Source organism: Mobula birostris, chromosome 5, assembly GCF_030028105.1.
Source record: "Mobula birostris isolate sMobBir1 chromosome 5, sMobBir1.hap1, whole genome shotgun sequence".
In the NCBI taxonomy this organism is placed as follows: domain Eukaryota; kingdom Metazoa; phylum Chordata; class Chondrichthyes; order Myliobatiformes; family Myliobatidae; genus Mobula; species Mobula birostris.
The window spans coordinates 85,972,751-85,993,074 of record NC_092374.1 but is presented as its reverse complement, the minus strand read 5'-3'; the positions used below and the strand labels follow the sequence as shown (position 1 = coordinate 85,993,074).

General features: G+C 41.4%; 1 protein-coding gene across 1 annotated transcript in view; it reads left to right on the top strand.

The window, feature by feature from the left end:
* The window catches only part of LOC140198369 (zonadhesin-like), a 123,420-nt gene that overhangs the window by 76,714 nt on the left and 26,382 nt on the right, over window positions 1-20,324 (top strand). Inside the window, exons 2-4 of the mRNA XM_072259465.1 lie at window positions 12,030-12,171; window positions 15,775-16,022; window positions 19,251-19,380. Coding sequence (XP_072115566.1) covers window positions 12,030-12,171; window positions 15,775-16,022; window positions 19,251-19,380 — 520 coding nt within the window. The remainder of the gene's footprint in view (window positions 1-12,029; window positions 12,172-15,774; window positions 16,023-19,250; window positions 19,381-20,324) is intronic.

Genomic DNA, 20,324 nt, shown 5'->3' with positions numbered 1-20,324 from the left:
TACGAATATAGAAAGTCAGAATCTTTATTCCCAGAGTAGGAAAATAGACAGTCAAAATCCTTACCCCAGTGTAAGAATATAGACAGTCAGAATCTTTATTCCCAGGGTAAGAATATCGACAGTCAGAATCTTTATTCCCAGGATAGGAATACAGACAGTCAGAATCTTTACCCCAGTGCAAGAAAATAGACAGTCAGAATTATTATTCCCAGGGTAGCATTATCAACATTCAGAATCTTTATTCCCAGTTTAGGAATATAGACAGTCAGAATCTTTTTTCCCAGTGTAGGAAAATAGACAGTCAGAATCTTTATTCCTAGGGTTGGAATATAGACAGGCAGAATCTTTATTCCCAGGGTAGGAACATAGACAGTCAGAATCTTTACATCGGTGTAGGAATATAGAAAGTCAGAATCTTTATTCCCAGAGTAGGAAAATAGACAGTCAAAATCCTTACCCCAGTGTAAGAATATAGACAGTCAGAATCTTTATTCCCAGGGTAAGAATATCAACAGTCAGAATCTTTATTCCCAGGGTAGGAATACAGACAGTCAGAATCTTTACCCCAGTGCAAGAAAATAGACAGTCAGAATCTTTATTCCCAGGGTAGGAACATAGACAGTCAGAATCTTTACATCGTTGTAGGAATATATACAGTCAGAATCTTTATTCCCAGAGTAGGAATATAGACAGTCAGAATCTTTACCCCAGTGTAAGAATATATAGAGTCAGAATCTCTATTCCCAGGGTAGAAATATCGACAGTCAGAATCTTTATTCCTAGGGTAGGAATACAGACAGTCAGAACCTTTATTCCCAGTTTAGGAAAATAGACAGTCAGAATCTTTATTCCTAGGGTAGGAATATAGACAGTCAGAATCTTTATTCCCAGTGTAAGAATATTGACAGTCAGAATCTTTATTCCCAGGGTAGGAATATCAACAGTCAGAATCTTTATTCCCAGGGTAGGAATTCAGACAGTCAGAATCTTTACCCCAGTGTAAGAAAATAGACAGTCAGAATCTTTATTCCCAGGGTAGGAATATCAATAGTCAGAATCTTTATTCTCAGAGCAGGAATATAGACAGTCAGAACCTTTACCCAAGTGTAGGAATATAGAAAGCCAGAATCTTTATTCCCAGTGTAGGAATATAGACAGTCAGAATCTTTATTCTCAGACCAGGAATATAGACAGTCGGAATCTTTACCCAAGTGTAAGAATATAGAAAGTCCGAATCTTTATTCCCGGAGTAGGAAAATAGACAGTCAAAATCCTTACCCCAGTGTAACAATATAGACAGCCAGAATCGTTATTCCCAGTGTAGGAATATCAACAGTCAGAATCTTTTTTCCGAGGGTAGGAATATAGACAGGCAGAATCTTTACTCCCAGGGTAGGAATATCAACAGTCAGAATCTTTATTCTCAGAGCAGGAATATAGACAGTCAGAACCTTTACCAAGTGTAGGAATATAGAAAGTCAGAATCTTTATTCCCAGGGTAGGAATATCGACAGTCAGAATCTTTATTCCTAGGGTAGGAATATAGACAGGCAGAATCTTTATTCCCAGTGTAGGAATATAGACAGTCAGAATCTTTATTCTCAGAGCAGGAATATAGACAGTCGGAATCTTTACCTAAGTGTAAGAATATAGAAAGTCAGAATCTTTATTCCCAGAGTAGGAAAATAGACAGTCAAAATCCTTACCCCAGTGTAAGAATATAGACACTCAGAATCTTTATTCCCAAGGTTGGAATATAGACAGTCAGAATCTTTATTCCCAGGGTAGGAATACAGACAGTCAGAATCTTTATTCCCAGGGTAAGAATATCAACAGTCAGAATCTTTATTCCCAGGGTAGGAATACAGACAGTCAGAAACTTTACCGCAGTGCAAGAAAATAGACAGTCAGAATTATTATTCTCAGGATAGCATTATCAACAGTCAGAATCTTTATTCCCAGTTTAGGAATGTAGACAGTCAGAATCTTTTTTCCCAGTGTAGGAAAATAGACAGTCAGAATCTTTATTCCTAGGGTAGGAATATAGACAGGCAGAATCTTTATTCCCAGAGTAGGAATATAGACAGTCAGAATCTTTACCCCAGTGTAAGAATATATACAGTCAGAATCCTTATTGCCAGGGTAGGAATATCGACAGTCAGAATCTTTATTCCCAGGGTAGGAATACAGACAGTCAGAATCTTTACCCCAGTGTAAGAAAATAAACAGTCAGAATCTTTATTCCCAGGGTAGGAATATCAACAGACAGAATCTTTATTCCCAGTTTAGGAATATAGACAGTCAGAATCTTTATTCCCAGAGTAGGAAAATAGACGGTCAGAATCTTTACCCCTGTGCAAGAATATAGACATTCAGAATCTTTATTCCCAGGGTAGGAACACAGACAGTCAGAATCTTTATTCCCAGGGTAGGAATATCGACAGTCAGAATCTTTATTCCTAGGGTAGGAATATAGACAGGCAGAATCTTTATTCCCAGAGTAGGAATATAGACAGTCAGAATCTTTATTCCCAGGGTAGCAATACAGACAGTCAGAATCTTTACCCCAGTGCAAGAAAATAGACAGTCAGAATTATTATTCCCAGGGTAGCATTATCAACAGTCAGAATCTTTATTCCCAGTTTAGGAATATTGAGAGTCAGCAGCTTTTTTCCCAGTGTAGGAAAATAGACAGTCAGAATCTTTATTCCTAGGGTAGGAATATAGACAGGCAGAATCTTTATTCCCAGCGTAGGAACAGACAGTCAGAATCTTTACATCGGTGTAGGAATATAGACAGTCAGAATCTTTATTCCCAGAGTAGGAATATAGACAGTCAGAATCTTTACCCCAGTGTAAGAATATATACAGTCAGAATCTTTATTCCCAGGGTAGGAATATAGACAGTCAGAATCATTATTCCCAGGGTAGGAATATCAACAGTCAGAATCTTTATTCCTAGGGTAGGAATATCGACAGTCAGAATCTTTATTCCCAGGGTAGGAATACAGACAGTCAGAATCTTTACCCCAGTGCAAGAAAATAGACAGTCAGAATCTTTATTCCCAGGGTAAGAATATCGACAGTCAGAATCTTTATTCCCAGGGTAGGAATATCGACGGTTAGAATCTTTATTCCTAGGGTAGGAATATTGACAGGCAGAATCTTTATTCCCAGGGTAGGAATATCGACAGTCAGAATCTTTATTCCTAGGGTAGGAATATAGACAGGCAGAATCTTTATTCCCAGTGTAGGAATATAGACAGTCAGAATCTTTATTCTCAGAGCAGGAATATAGACAGTCGGAATCTTTACCCAAGTGTACGAATATAGAAAGTCAGAATCTTTATTCCCAGAGTAGGAAAATAGACAGTCAAAATCCTTACCCCAGTGTAAGAATATAGACAGTCAGAATCTTTATTCCCAGGGTAAGAATATCGACAGTCAGAATCTTTATTCCCAGGATAGGAATACAGACAGTCAGAATCTTTACCCCAGTGCAAGAAAATAGACAGTCAGAATTATTATTCCCAGGGTACCATTATCAACATTCAGAATCTTTATTCCCAGTTTAGGAATATAGACAGTCAGAATCTTTTTTCCCAGTGTAGGAAAATAGACAGTCAGAATCTTTATTCCTAGGGTTGGAATATAGACAGGCAGAATCTTTATTCCCAGGGTAGGAACATAGACAGTCAGAATCTTTACATCGGTGTAGGAATATAGAAAGTCAGAATCTTTATTCCCAGAGTAGGAAAATAGACAGTCAAAATCCTTACCCCAGTGTAAGAATATAGACAGTCAGAATCTTTATTCCCAGGGTAAGAATATCAACAGTCAGAATCTTTATTCCCAGGGTAGGAATACAGACAGTCAGAATCTTTACCCCAGTGCAAGAAAATAGACAGTCAGAATCTTTATTCCCAGGGTAGGAACATAGACAGTCAGAATCTTTACATCGTTGTAGGAATATATACAGTCAGAATCTTTATTCCCAGAGTAGGAATATAGACAGTCAGAATCTTTACCCCAGTGTAAGAATATATAGAGTCAGAATCTCTATTCCCAGGGTAGAAATATCGACAGTCAGAATCTTTATTCCTAGGGTAGGAATACAGACAGTCAGAACCTTTATTCCCAGTTTAGGAAAATAGACAGTCAGAATCTTTATTCCTAGGGTAGGAATATAGACAGTCAGAATCTTTATTCCCAGTGTAAGAATATTGACAGTCAGAATCTTTATTCCCAGGGTAGGAATATCAACAGTCAGAATCTTTATTCCCAGGGTAGGAATTCAGACAGTCAGAATCTTTACCCCAGTGTAAGAAAATAGACAGTCAGAATCTTTATTCCCAGGGTAGGAATATCAATAGTCAGAATCTTTATTCTCAGAGCAGGAATATAGACAGTCAGAACCTTTACCCAAGTGTAGGAATATAGAAAGCCAGAATCTTTATTCCCAGTGTAGGAATATAGACAGTCAGAATCTTTATTCTCAGACCAGGAATATAGACAGTCGGAATCTTTACCCAAGTGTAAGAATATAGAAAGTCCGAATCTTTATTCCCGGAGTAGGAAAATAGACAGTCAAAATCCTTACCCCAGTGTAACAATATAGACAGCCAGAATCGTTATTCCCAGTGTAGGAATATCAACAGTCAGAATCTTTTTTCCGAGGGTAGGAATATAGACAGGCAGAATCTTTACTCCCAGGGTAGGAATATCAACAGTCAGAATCTTTATTCTCAGAGCAGGAATATAGACAGTCAGAACCTTTACCAAGTGTAGGAATATAGAAAGTCAGAATCTTTATTCCCAGGGTAGGAATATCGACAGTCAGAATCTTTATTCCTAGGGTAGGAATATAGACAGGCAGAATCTTTATTCCCAGTGTAGGAATATAGACAGTCAGAATCTTTATTCTCAGAGCAGGAATATAGACAGTCGGAATCTTTACCTAAGTGTAAGAATATAGAAAGTCAGAATCTTTATTCCCAGAGTAGGAAAATAGACAGTCAAAATCCTTACCCCAGTGTAAGAATATAGACACTCAGAATCTTTATTCCCAAGGTTGGAATATAGACAGTCAGAATCTTTATTCCCAGGGTAGGAATACAGACAGTCAGAATCTTTATTCCCAGGGTAAGAATATCAACAGTCAGAATCTTTATTCCCAGGGTAGGAATACAGACAGTCAGAAACTTTACCGCAGTGCAAGAAAATAGACAGTCAGAATTATTATTCTCAGGATAGCATTATCAACAGTCAGAATCTTTATTCCCAGTTTAGGAATGTAGACAGTCAGAATCTTTTTTCCCAGTGTAGGAAAATAGACAGTCAGAATCTTTATTCCTAGGGTAGGAATATAGACAGGCAGAATCTTTATTCCCAGATGGGGAATATAGACAGTCAGAATCTTTACCCCAGTGTAAGAATATATACAGTCAGAATCTTTATTGCCAGGGTAGGAATATCGACAGTCAGAATCTTTATTCCCAGGGTAGGAATACAGACAGTCAGAATCTTTACCCCAGTGTAAGAAAATAAACAGTCAGAATCTTTATTCCCAGGGTAGGAATATCAACAGACAGAATCTTTATTCCCAGTTTAGGAATATAGACAGTCAGAATCTTTATTCCCAGAGTAGGAAAATAGACGGTCAGAATCTTTACCCCTGTGCAAGAATATAGACATTCAGAATCTTTATTCCCAGGGTAGGAACACAGACAGTCAGAATCTTTATTCCCAGGGTAGGAATATCGACAGTCAGAATCTTTATTCCTAGGGTAGGAATATAGACAGGCAGAATCTTTATTCCCAGAGTAGGAATATAGACAGTCAGAATCTTTATTCCCAGGGTAGCAATACAGACAGTCAGAATCTTTACCCCAGTGCAAGAAAATAGACAGTCAGAATTATTATTCCCAGGGTAGCATTATCAACAGTCAGAATCTTTATTCCCAGTTTAGGAATATTGAGAGTCAGCAGCTTTTTTCCCAGTGTAGGAAAATAGACAGTCAGAATCTTTATTCCTAGGGTAGGAATATAGACAGGCAGAATCTTTATTCCCAGCGTAGGAACAGACAGTCAGAATCTTTACATCGGTGTAGGAATATAGACAGTCAGAATCTTTATTCCCAGAGTAGGAATATAGACAGTCAGAATCTTTACCCCAGTGTAAGAATATATACAGTCAGAATCTTTATTCCCAGGGTAGGAATATAGACAGTCAGAATCATTATTCCCAGGGTAGGAATATCAACAGTCAGAATCTTTATTCCTAGGGTAGGAATATCGACAGTCAGAATCTTTATTCCCAGGGTAGGAATACAGACAGTCAGAATCTTTACCCCAGTGCAAGAAAATAGACAGTCAGAATTGTTATTCCCAGGGTAGCATTATCAACAGTCAGAATCTTTATTCCCAGTTTAGGAATATAGACAGTCAGAATCTTTTTTCCCAGTGTAGGAAAATAGACAGTCAGAATCTTTATTCCTAGGGTAGGAATATAGACAGGCAGAATCTTTATTCCCAGGGTAGGAACATAGACAGTCAGAATCTTTACATCGGTGTAGGAATATAGACAGTCAGAATCTTTATTCCCAGAGTAGGAATATAGACAGTCAGAATCTTTACCCCAGTGTAAGAATATATACAGTCAGAATCTTTATTCCCAGGGTAGGAATATCGACAGTCAGAATCTTTATTCCCAGGGTAGGAATACAGACAGTCAGAATCTTTACCCCAGTGTAAGAAAATAAACAGTCAGAATCTTTATTCCCAGGGTAGGAATATCAACAGACAGAATCTTTATTCCCAGTTTAGGAATATAGACAGTCAGAATCTTTATTCCCAGAGTAGGAATATCAACAGTCAGAATCTTTATTCCTCGGGTAGGAATATAGACAGGCAGAATCTTTATTCCCAGTGTAGGAATATAGACAGTCAGAATCTTTATTCTCAGAGCAGGAATATAGACAGTCAGAATCTTTACCCAAGTGTAAGAATATAGAAAGTCAGAATTATTATTCCCAGGGTAGCATTATCAACAGTCAGAATCTTTATTCCCAGTTTGGGAATATAGACAGTCAGAAGCTTTTTTCCCAGTGTAGGAAAATAGACAGTCAGAATCTTTATTCCCAGGGTAGGAATATCGACAGGCAGAATCTTTATTCCCAGGGTAGGAACATAGACAGTCAGAATCTTTACATCGGTGTAGGAATATAGAAAGTCAGAATCTTTATTCCCAGAGTAGGAAAATAGACAGTCAGAATCTTTACCCCTGTGCAAGAATATAGACATCCAGAATCTTTATTCCCAGGGAAGGAATACAGACAGTCAGAATCTTTATTCCCAGTGTAGGAATATCAACAGTCAGAATCTTTATTCCTAGGGTAGGAATATTATCAGGCAGAATCTTTATTCCCAGAGTAGGAATATAAACAGTCAGAATCTTTATTCCCAGGGTAGGAATATCAACAGTCAGAATCTTTATTCCCAGTTTAGGAATATCGACAGTCAGAATCTTTATTCCCAGGGTAGGAATACAGACAGTCAGAATCTTTACCCCAGTGCAAGAAAATAGACAGTCAGAATTATTATTCCTCGGGTAGGAATATAGACAGGCAGAATCTTTATTCCCAGGGTAGGAACATAGACAGTCAGAATCTTTATTCCTAGGGTAGGAATATAGACAGGCAGAATCTTTATTCCCAGCGTAGGAACAGACAGTCAGAATCTTTACATCGGTGTAGGAATATAGACAGTCAGAATCTTTATTCCCAGAGTAGGAATATAGACAGTCAGAATCTTTACCCCAGTGTAAGAATATATACAGTCAGAATCTTTATTCCCAGGGTAGGAATATAGACAGTCAGAATCATTATTCCCAGGGTAGGAATATCAACAGTCAGAATCTTTATTCCTAGGGTAGGAATATCGACAGTCAGAATCTTTATTCCCAGGGTAGGAATACAGACAGTCAGAATCTTTACCCCAGTGCAAGAAAATAGACAGTCAGAATTGTTATTCCCAGGGTAGCATTATCAACAGTCAGAATCTTTATTCCCAGTTTAGGAATATAGACAGTCAGAATCTTTTTTCCCAGTGTAGGAAAATAGACAGTCAGAATCTTTATTCCTAGGGTAGGAATATAGACAGGCAGAATCTTTATTCCCAGGGTAGGAACATAGACAGTCAGAATCTTTACATCGGTGTAGGAATATAGACAGTCAGAATCTTTATTCCCAGAGTAGGAATATAGACAGTCAGAATCTTTACCCCAGTGTAAGAATATATACAGTCAGAATCTTTATTCCCAGGGTAGGAATATCGACAGTCAGAATCTTTATTCCCAGGGTAGGAATACAGACAGTCAGAATCTTTACCCCAGTGTAAGAAAATAAACAGTCAGAATCTTTATTCCCAGGGTAGGAATATCAACAGACAGAATCTTTATTCCCAGTTTAGGAATATAGACAGTCAGAATCTTTATTCCCAGAGTAGGAATATCAACAGTCAGAATCTTTATTCCTCGGGTAGGAATATAGACAGGCAGAATCTTTATTCCCAGTGTAGGAATATAGACAGTCAGAATCTTTATTCTCAGAGCAGGAATATAGACAGTCAGAATCTTTACCCAAGTGTAAGAATATAGAAAGTCAGAATTATTATTCCCAGAGTAGCATTATCAACAGTCAGAATCTTTATTCCCAGTTTGGGAATATAGACAGTCAGAAGCTTTTTTCCCAGTGTAGGAAAATAGACAGTCAGAATCTTTATTCCCAGGGTAGGAATATCGACAGGCAGAATCTTTATTCCCAGGGTAGGAACATAGACAGTCAGAATCTTTACATCGGTGTAGGAATATAGAAAGTCAGAATCTTTATTCCCAGAGTAGGAAAATAGACAGTCAGAATCTTTACCCCTGTGCAAGAATATAGACATCCAGAATCTTTATTCCCAGGGAAGGAATACAGACAGTCAGAATCTTTATTCCCAGGGTAGGAATATCAACAGTCAGAATCTTTATTCCTAGGGTAGGAATATTATCAGGCAGAATCTTTATTCCCAGAGTAGGAATATAAACAGTCAGAATCTTTATTCCCAGGGTAGGAATATCAACAGTCAGAATCTTTATTCCCAGTTTAGGAATATCGACAGTCAGAATCTTTATTCCCAGGGTAGGAATACAGACAGTCAGAATCTTTACCCCAGTGCAAGAAAATAGACAGTCAGAATTATTATTCCTCGGGTAGGAATATAGACAGGCAGAATCTTTATTCCCAGGGTAGGAACATAGACAGTCAGAATCTTTACCCCTGTGCAAGAATATAGACATTCAGAATCTTTATTCCCAGGGTAGGAATATCGACAGTCAGAATCTTTATTCCTAGGGTAGGAATATAGACAGGCAGAATCTTTATTCCCAGAGTAGGAATATAGACAGTCAGAATCTTTATTCCCAGGGTAGGAATACAGACAGTCAGAATCTTTACCCCAGTGCAAGAAAATAGACAGTCAGAATTATTATTCCCAGGGTAGCATTATCAACAGTCAGAATCTTTATTCCCAGTTTAGGAATATTGAGAGTCAGAAGCTTTTTTCCCAGTGTAGGAAAATAGACAGTCAGAATCTTTATTCCTAGGGTAGGAATATAGACAGTCAGAATCTTTACATCGGTGTAGGAATATAGACAGTCAGAATCTTTATTCCCAGAGTAGGAATATAGACAGTCAGAATCTTTACCCCAGTGTAAGAATATAGACATTCAGAATCTTTATTCCCAGGGTAGGAATATAGACAGTCAGAATCTTTATTCCCAGGGTAGGAATATCAACAGTCAGGTTCTTTATTCCTAGGGTAGGAATATAGACAGGCAGAATCTTTATTCCCAGGGTAGGAATATCAACAGTCAGAATCTTTATTCCCAGTTTAGGAATATAGACAGTCAGAATCTTTATTCCCAGGTTAGGAGTACAGACAGTCAGAATCTTTACCCCAGTGTAAGAAAATAAACAGTCAGAATCTTTATTCCCAGGGTAGGAATATCAACAGACAGAATCTTTATTCCCAGTTTAGGAATATAGACAGTCATAATCTTTATTCCCTGCGTAGGAAAATAGACAGTCAGAATCTTTACCCCTGTGCAAGAATATAGACATTCAGAATCTTTATTCCCAGGGTAGGAACACAGACAGTCAGAATCTTTATTCCCAGGGTAGGAATATCGACAGTCAGAATCTTTATTCCTAGGGTAGGAATATAACAGGCAGAATCTTTATTCCCAGAGTAGGAATATAGACATCAGAATCTTTATTCCCAGGGTAGGAATACAGACAGTCAGAATCTTTACCCCAGTGTAAGAAAATAGACAGTCAGAATCTTTACTTCCATGGTAGGAATATCAACAGTCAGAATCTATATTCCCAGTTTAGGAATATAGACAGTCCGAATCTTTATTCCCAGTGTAGGAAAATAGACAGTCAGAATCTTTATTCCCGGTGTAGGAATATAGACAGTCAGAATCTTTATTCCCAGTGTAGGAAAATAGACAGTCAGAATCTTTACCCCTGTGTAGGAATATAGACATTCAGAATCTTTATTCCCAGGGTAGGAATATAGACAGTTAGAGTCTTTACTCCCAGGGTAGGAATATCAACAGTCAGAATCTTTATTCCTAGGATAGGAATATAGCAGGCAGAATCTTTATTCCCAGAGTAGGAATATAAACCGTCAGAATCTTTATTCCCAGGGTAGGAATATCAACAGTCAGAATCTTTATTCCCAGTTTAGGAATATAGAGAGTCAAAATCTTTATTCCCAGGGTAGGAATACAGACAGTCAGAATCTTTACCCCAGTGTAAGAAAATAGACAGTCAGAATTATTATTCCCAGGGTAGGAATGTCAACAGTCAGAATCTTTATTCCCAGGGTAGGAATACAGACAGTCAGAACCTTTATTCCCAGGGTAGGAATATAGACAGGCAGAATCTTTATTCCCAGGGTAGAAATATCGACAGTCAGAATCTTTATTCCCAGGGTAGGAATACAGACAGTCAGAACCTTTATTCCCAGTTTAGGAAAATAGACAGTCAGAATCTTTATTCCTAGGGTAGGAATATAGACAGGCAGAATCTTTATTCCCAGGGTAGGAATATAGACAGTCAGAATCTTTATTCCCAGTGTAAGAATATAAACAGTCAGAATCTTTATTCCCAGGGCAGGAATATCAACAGTCAGAATCTTTATTCCCAGGGTAGGAATACAGACAGTCAGAATCTTTACCCCAGTGTAAGAAAATAGACAGTCAGAATCTTTATTCCCAGGGTAGGAATATCAACAGACAGAATCTTTATTCTCAGAGCAGGAATATAGACAGTCAGAACCTTTACCCAAGTGTAGGAATATAGAAAGTCAGAATCTTTATTCCCAGGGTAGGAATATAGACAGTCAGAATCTTTACCCCAGGGTAGGAATATAGACAGTCAGGATATTTATTCCCAGGGTAGGAATATAGACAGTCAGAATCTTTATTCCCTGGGTGGGAAAATAGACAGTCAGAATCTTTATTCCCAGTGTAAGAACATAGACAGTCAGAATCTTTATTCCCAGTGTAGGAAAATAGACACTCAGAATCTTTATTCCCAGGGTGGGAATATCAACAGTCGGAATCTTTATTCCCAGGTAGAAATGTAGACAGGCAGACAGGGAAGATCTTTATCCTTGCTGAAAATGTCAAGGATAGACAACATGGATTTAAGGTGAGAAGGGGCAAGTCGACAGGAGGCACGTGGGATTAGTTTTTTTACACACAGAGTGGTTGGAGCCTTCAAGGGGATGCCGAGATGCTGGTGGAGAAGGCAGATAAAATCATGGCATTTAAGAGGCAGTTGAATATGCAGGGAATGCAGTAATGTAGATCGTGCACCAGGAGAAGAGAGTTGTTTTAGTTTGACATTATGGTCGGCACAGATAAGGTGGGCCAAATAGCCAACGTGCTGTGTGTTTACTCTGCTGCTCTCTTGCAGTCTGGAGACAAATGGCTGAACAGGCGCTGTGACACAAAATGCACCTGCAATAAAGGACAGCTGAGCTGCAAGGCCCACAAGTGCAATGACAACTCGGTGTGCGCCCTGAAGAAGAATGGACGATACGGCTGCAGGCCTGTCTGTGAGTAATGCACTCTGTCTCTTCCCCACCCCCTGAGCACTGACCACCCTCCCCCATTCAGCTTCCCGCTAGCCTGGCCCCAGTGAAGAGACTGCACTGCAAGCCCCTTCGTTGTTTGTCGAGGGGAGTGATGCTCCTCTCCAGAGAACAGACACACCACGAGGAGCATCTAATGGTTGTGGGTGTGTTAATGTGTTATGCTGTTTGGGAGGCTTGCCATTTAGGGAGGAAGAATGGCTTTTATATTGGATTGGTATTAGGGTTTCACTTGATACTGGTATTGGAATTTCAGTAGGTGTGGGAATTAGAATCTGAATTTCAATTGGTACCGGAATTGAAATCTGAAATTAAATTAGTTTTGGAATTTGAATTGGTGTTGGAATTGGAATCGGAGTTTCAATGGAATTGCATTGATAGTGGAAATGCAATAAGTATTGGAATTGGTATCAGAACCAAAATCTTAACTTTAATCGGTATTGGAATCGACATTAGAAGTGCAGTTGCAGTTGGTATTGGAATGGGAATTTCAATTGGAATTGGAAGTTCAATTGCTATTGGAATTGGAACTGGAATTGCCCTTGGTCTTGGAATTACAGTTGGTTTTGGCATTGGTTTAATACTGTCACCTGTATTGAGGTACAGTGAAATTGTTTCATTTTGTGTGGCATGCAGACAAAACATCCCAGTGTAAATATACTGAGCTGGTGGAAAGGGGAAACAGAATGCAGAACTTTGTAACAGATTCAGAGTATTTTTCCATCAGGCAGAAGATAAAAGAGCCTGAAAGGACACCCCCACCAGGCTCAGGGGCAGCTTCCACCCCACTGTTCCTAGAATCGTGAGCATACCTCCTGTATGATGGAAATGAACTCGTGATTTCTCAGTCCACCTCTACATGGCATTGGGAGCATTTAATCGGTATGTCCCCGGGCTATGATATTCTGAAGGAACAATTGAACATGGAACATAGAGTGGTACAGCACAGGAGAAGGCATTGTCTGTGCTGAATACAATGTCAAATTAAACTAAATCTCTTCTGCCTGCATAATATCCATAACCCTGTAATCCCTGCACATTCAGGTAGTCTCGTAAACCCCAGAATCATACCTGCTTCCCCCCACCACCCTGGCAGCCCGTTTCAGACACCCACCACTCACTAAGAAAAAACTTGCCCCATATACCTCCCCCAAGCTTCCCCCTCTCCCCTTCTAGTGCATGACATTTCTGCCTTGTAAATAGATTCTATCTACCCTACCAATGCTGCCATAAGCTCATACTTCTATCAGGTCTCCCCTCAGTGTCCGATGCTCCAGAGAAAACAACCCAAGTTTAATCAGCCTCTGGTTACAGCATGTACCCTCTAATCCAGGCAGCATCCTGGTTACAGTAAGTACCCTCAAATGCAAACAGCATCCTGGTCATAGCATGACCCTCAAATCCAGATAGCATCCTGGTTACAGCATGTACCCTCTAATCCAGATAGCATCCTGGTTACAGTAGGTACCCTCAAATCCAGATAGCATCCTGGTGAGCACAACAAGGACACAAGAAACTGTAAACGCTGAAATCGTCTGCTCCAACATCCTGGTAACCCTCTGCTGCTCCCTCTCCAAAGCTTCCACATCCTTCTTGTAATGGGATGACCAGACTACAGACAAGACTCCAAACGCAGACTGACCAAAGATTTATACAACTGGTACATGGCTTTCTGAGTCTTAAACTCAATGCTCCGACCAACGTACATGAGCGTGTCATACACCCTCTCTTCTGATATATCTACTTTCAGTAACTAATGGACTTGGGCCCCAAGATCCCTGTCTGTATCTAAACATCAATTTTCTACTGTGCTTCCACTATGGGGAGAAGTTCCTTACAGTCCACAGTACACCTGCCTCTCATAGTCCATAACCTATTCTCAATATTGGGTGGCGGGGTGGAGATGTGTCTCTACCAAAGGAGGTGTAAGGCGTTCCTTCCCTCTGCTAGCCTGCAGGTCACCCTTGGGCAAGGTGTAGCACCTGCTTAGCCCCCACACATCCCAATCAGGGCCACATGAAGCCCTGGGAGCAGGTGGTGGATGGTCACAAGTCCCGGTTTTGCAACCACTGACGCCAGGCAGACAATAGCTGGGGTCACCCATCTTGAAAAGACTCTGCCCAGAAGAAGACAATGGCAAACCACTTTTGTAGAAAAATTTCCCAAGAACAATCATGGTCATGGAAAGATGCTGATCGTCCACATCATACAACACAGCATGTAATGAACAAACATTCTGAGCAAGGATGTGCTGGGATTAGAAAGATAACAATAATGATGATAATTGTACACATCTCAAAGGATCTATCCTGGGTGCCCCATCCCTCGTCCACCAACAGCAGAAGTATATGCATTACCTCAGCATTTGTCCTTGGAGATGGCCTGAAGCAGGTCTTTATCGCTTAATCTTGAGGTTCGCTTCCTAAATCTCCTTTGAAAGTGGCTACATAGGTTGATAGGGTGGTCAAGAAGGTTTATGAAATGCTGGCTTTTATTAGTCGAGGCCAAGTGTGTGAGCACGTAGCCAAATGGTGAAGGCATTGGACTAGCTACCTGAAGGTCATGAGTTTGAGCCCCAGCCGAGGGAACGTGTTGTGTCCTTGAGCAAGGCACTTAATCACACACTGCTCTGCGACGACACTGGTGCCAAGCTGTATGGGTCCTAATGCCCTTCCCTTGGACAACATTGGTGTCGTGGAGAGGGGAGACTTGCAGCATGGGCAACTGCTGGTCTTCCATACAACCTTGCCCAGGCCTGTGCCCTGAGAGTGAAGACTTTCCAGGCGCAGATCCATGGTCTTGCAAGACTAACGGATGCCCGTGTTAATTAGTTGAGGCATTGAGTTCAAAAGTCAGGAAGTTATGTTGCAACTTTATGGTGCTAGGCCACATCTGGATTATTTCATACATTTCTGGTCACCCCACATTTCTGGCTTTGGAGAGGGTGCAGAAGAGGTTCATCAGGATGCTGCCTGGTTTAGAGGACATGTGCTATCATAAGAGGCTGGATAAACTTGGGTTGTCTTCTCTGGAGCACCAGAGGCTGAGGGGAGATCTGATAAAGGTTTATAAGATTATGAGAGGCATAGACAAAGTAGACAAAGTATCTGTTTCCCAGGGTAGGAATATCTAATTCCAGAGGACATGCATTGAAGGTGAGAGAAGGTCAGTTCAAGGGAGATGTGAGGGGTAAGTTTATTACTCAGAGAGTGGTGGATACCTGGAATGCGCTGCCTGGTATAGTGGTAAAGGCAATTCCATTAAAGGTTTTTAAGAGATGTTTAGACAGGCACATGGATGTGAGGAAGATGGAGAGATATGGACAGGAGTAGTGTTTGGGTGCTTTGGAGTTGCATTTTTAGCTGGTTCAGCACAACATTGTGGGCCAAATGGCCTGCTCTATGCTCCATGAACACCACCTCGTTAATCCTTTATTACACAATTTTTTTTCTAACCTACAATAAGTTTTATGTCTTGCGCTGTGCTGTTGCCACAAAACAGCAAATTTCACACATACATAAGTGATGACAAACTTGATTCTGAATGCTGTTTGTTTCTCCCCACCAGCATTCGAAACTTGCCTCATCTCGGGTGATCCTCACTACCTGACCTTCGACGGACTGGCCCACCACTTCCAAGGGAAACACACCTACGTTCTAGTCACCACCTACATCGACTCCGAGGCCCTGCAGCCATTCACCATCACGGGCAGAAATAGGGTGCAGCGTGATAACAACAGGGTGTCCTCCCTGTCTGAGGTCCACATCAAGGTCTACGGCCACCTGATAGAATTCCACAGGAAGAAACGGCTGCTGGTGGGTGCTACAATGTAGGAGGAGGCCACCCAGCCCATCAAATCTATGCCCGCATCCCTCATCAGTGCTATATTTCCATGTAACCTATTCACTTTCACATCAGATAAAGAATCTCCACCCAATATGTTGACTGTCCATTCGCCACCCCCTTCGCATGCTGCTTGAACCCACCGAGTTTTGAGTGTTTCTGCATCTGTGGTCTCCTGTTTCGCTGTTCTCTCTCATGTGTCCATCGGCTCTCTCCGGATTTTCCCACCGCCTATCTGCACTAAGGAGAATTTACAAGGGCCATTTACCCTTTAGGAGGTGGACCAAGCCAGAATCAATCAAAATGAAGTTTATTATCACTGACATATGGCATGAAGTCTGTGGTTTTGTGACAGCAGTACAGTGCAAAATATGTTGTTTAAAAATCTGCCATACAGTAAGAAATATATATCAAAAAGTAGTGCAAAAAGAGCGAAAACAGAGAGGTAATGTTCATGGGTTCAACGTCCATTCAGAAATTGGATGGTAGAGGGGAAGAAGCTGTTCCTGAATCATTCAGTGTGTGACTTCAGGCTCCTGTACCTCCTCTCTGATGGTAATGTTACCAGAATCCCCCTTGTAATAATAATCAGAGAGATTTGTAATTACTGACAGGTACCTTTACTGTCTCAATGGAAGAGCATTTGAACTTACACAATCAATACCTGTGTGTACAACAACTAAGTTTTCCTGACCTTCCATGAAAAGTCAAAGAACAGAAAAGATATTAGCAGTTAAAAAGGAGTGTCTGCTCCTGGCCACATGTTCCTCGTGGTCCCGTTTCGAACCTCCACGTGTCTGTAGGGCACCTCACATCCGCAATAGTTGTTCTCCTATAGAGTTACCACTGCTTGAAGCGTCTGCTTTTATATCCATTTCTTACGAATTCAATTATCGCATTCCAGTGGCATTGGCTGTTGGTCATGTGTCTGACCTTTAACACCTTGCTTTTGGCTCTGCTCCAGGCCAGCATCCATTTATTGCCATCTTCCCAGCTAGTGACAATGGGTCATTTACGGCTCTTTGTTCTCAATCACCCTGAACCACGCAAACCAGACACACACCAACATTCACAAACCTGAATGTTATATTCAACCAAAGAACACTTCACAAGTAACTTCTTAGTTGGAAATGATCCCGAGTTCAGCAAATTACTTGAAGCATCACTTTTAAACACTGATTAAGTCACCTCGCAAAATGGAGAACCCAGTTTTCTTCATAAAATGGCAGCCTCCATCTCCTCCCTCATGGCAAGAACAAAGGCAATTGGTCCGTCTGCTTGCACTGTCCTTGACTCATGCGAATTCACTGATTTGCAGATGGTAGTTCCTTCTAGGCAACAGTAGCAATGACAAGGGGGCATGTCCTGGGTGCTGGGGTCCTTAATGATGGATACCACCTTCCTGAGGCGTCAGCTTTTGAAGATGTCCTCGATGCTGGAGAAGCTGGTACCTGTGCTTGCAACTTACTGCAGCTTTTCCCAATCCTGCGCATTGACACCACCTTTCTAGGCAGTGAGGCAACCAGTTAGAATGCTCTCCGTGGAACATCTGTCAAAATTTGCTTGAGTCCTAATGAAACCAGAATCTGGGGGAAACCCACAGGAAAGATGTAAATAAGGTTGAAAGAGTACAGAGAAAATTTACAAGGGTGTTGTTGGGTCTGGAGGAGCTGAGGTATATGGAAAGATTGAATAGGTTAGGATTTCAGAAGACTGAGGGGAGATTTGACAGAGGTATACAAAATTATCAGGGGTATAAATAGGGTAAATGCAAGCAGGCTTTTTCCACTGAGGTTGGGTGGGACTAAAACCAGAGGTCATGGGTTAAGGGTGAAAGATGAAAAGTTTAAGGGGAACATGAGGGGAAAATATTTTGCTCATGTGGCGCATGCGAGCTCAATTTCAATGTTTAAGAGAAGTTTGGATAGGTACGTGGATGGTAGGGGTATGGAGGACTGTGGTCCCGGTGCAGGTCCATGGGAGTTCAAATGGCTCAGCATGGAATGAGATGGGCTGAAGGGCCTGTTTCTGTGCTGTACTTTTCTGTGACTCTATTGGAAGCAAGTTTGTGCGTGAGGACCGTGGGTTAATTGGGTTTGAGAGCAATAATTCACTTTGTGGGTACTCCTGGGCATTAATGGTTACAGGGAGAAGGCTGGAGAACGGGGTTGAGAGGGAAAATAAATCAGCCATGATCAAATAGCAGAGCAGACTCAATGGACAAAATGGCATAACCCTGTTCCAATGTTTTATGGTAACCTAACTGTCTTTACCATGAGGCTCAGGGCAGATTCTATCCACCTTATCAATCTCTTGCATGATGATGGACTCTTGACCTCACAATCTACAGTACTGTCCAAAAGTCTTAGGCACATATCTATAACTAGGGATGCCTAATACTTTTGCACAGTACTGTATTAATTTTACATATTGCACTGTCCTGCTGCCACAAGGAAAAACAAATTTCATGACATATGTGAGTGATGATAAACCTGATTCTGATATGGGTCTCTACTGTGGACTGAGTGTGGGAAAGGGGACAGGGACAGGGGAACCATGGTTGGGAAAAGGGGAAGGAAAGGGGAGGGAGCAGCAAGCACCAGAGAGACATTCTGTAATGATCAATAAACCAATCGTTTGGAGTCAAATGACCTTGCCTCGTGCCTCTGGACTGGGTGTGCCTACACCCGCAGCACCCGCCCTCCCCCCCGGCCTTGGCATTCCTTTTCAACTATCTGCCCACAACAGAACCCCTCCCCCCCACAACCCGGTGCTCCACCCTCGCCGTTCCCAACATTCCCAACATCCTTGGCTCCTGCCAAATTTACAAACTTGCTCTCTGCTCCACAGTGACAAATACAGTACTTGTGCAAAAGTCTTAGGCACCCCAAGACTTTTGTGCAGTATTGTTCCTTGTTATGATCTGGCACTTTAATGTTTATCTGCTCTACACTCTCTCTGTAGCTGTTACACTTCATTCTGCATTGCTTTTGTTTTACCTTGTCCCACCTCAGTGCACTGTGTAACAATCTGGTCTGTATGAACCTCAGTGCACTGTATAGCGATCTGGTCTGTATGAACAGTGTTGACAAGCTTTTCACCCTATCCCAGTACATGCCAATACATTGCTTGTTCATTTGGCCTGCTATCTTAGACTGAGTTACATCCCTGTCTCAAAAGCTGTCCTTCCCTTGACACAGCTGGACGACGAAGAGCTGACACCTCCATACAAGTCACGTGAAGGTTTCCACATCTACCAGAAGTCCAGGACCCTGTACCTGGAGACAGATTTCGGCCTCTCTGTCAACTTCGATGGAAAAGAAAATGCAGGTGAGTGACCTCTGCAAATCTCCATCACAAAAGCGTTTAGAATCATAGGAAACTACAGCACAGAAACAGGCTCTTTGGCCTACCAGTCCATGCCGAAATATTTAAGCTGCCTCGTCCCATCAACCTGCAACGGGACCATAGCCCTCCATCCACATACCTATCCAAACTTCTCTGGAACATCAAAATCGAAATCACATCCACCACTTGTGCTGGCAGCTCATTCCACACTCTCACCATGGTTTGAGTGAAGAAGTTTTCCCTGATGGAGAGAGAGGTCCAGGGAACTGGAGGGAGGACAGATCCTTTCTGGAACAACTGCATATCCTCCCCCTACACTAACAGTGAAATAGGGGCAAAAAAAAAATTCAGGATACTGTACTGCCTTTGAGAATTTAACCAAAGAACCTTGACTACACCTACAACTATACTTACAGTCAGCTACTTACAATGATTGGGTGTGAGGGTGGAAAAATTTGTGCATCACCTAAAGGGGATGTGACTTCTGGGTCCTGTCAATTCTTCTCCCAAACACAAAGCCTCCAAGGTAATGGGACCTAGGGAAAACCCTTCCCAAAGGCCTACATCCCTCTTGTTGGGGCTTACATCAGTGAGTTATTGCTGGATCTAGATCCTGGCACCTCCTAATAAATAATAAATAATGTGAGGCTAGAAAGTCAAACCCGTGTTTGGAGAATCCTGGGGTCGCTACCCAACAGCTGGTGAAGTCCAGAGGGCAAAGCTGAAGGTTAAAGTTCAGAGCTCAGTGAGTCCAGAGGTCAGAAGTCCGAAGATCGATGCCCTAGGCTACCTTGTTCGGAGGTCAGTGGCCCGAAGAGCGATGTTCCCCTGGGCCACCTTGTTTGGAGATCAGAGGTCAAATGATTGCATGCCCAGGCCGGGGGCTGGAAGTTGGAGACCCAATAGCTACAAATCTCAGAGTGGAG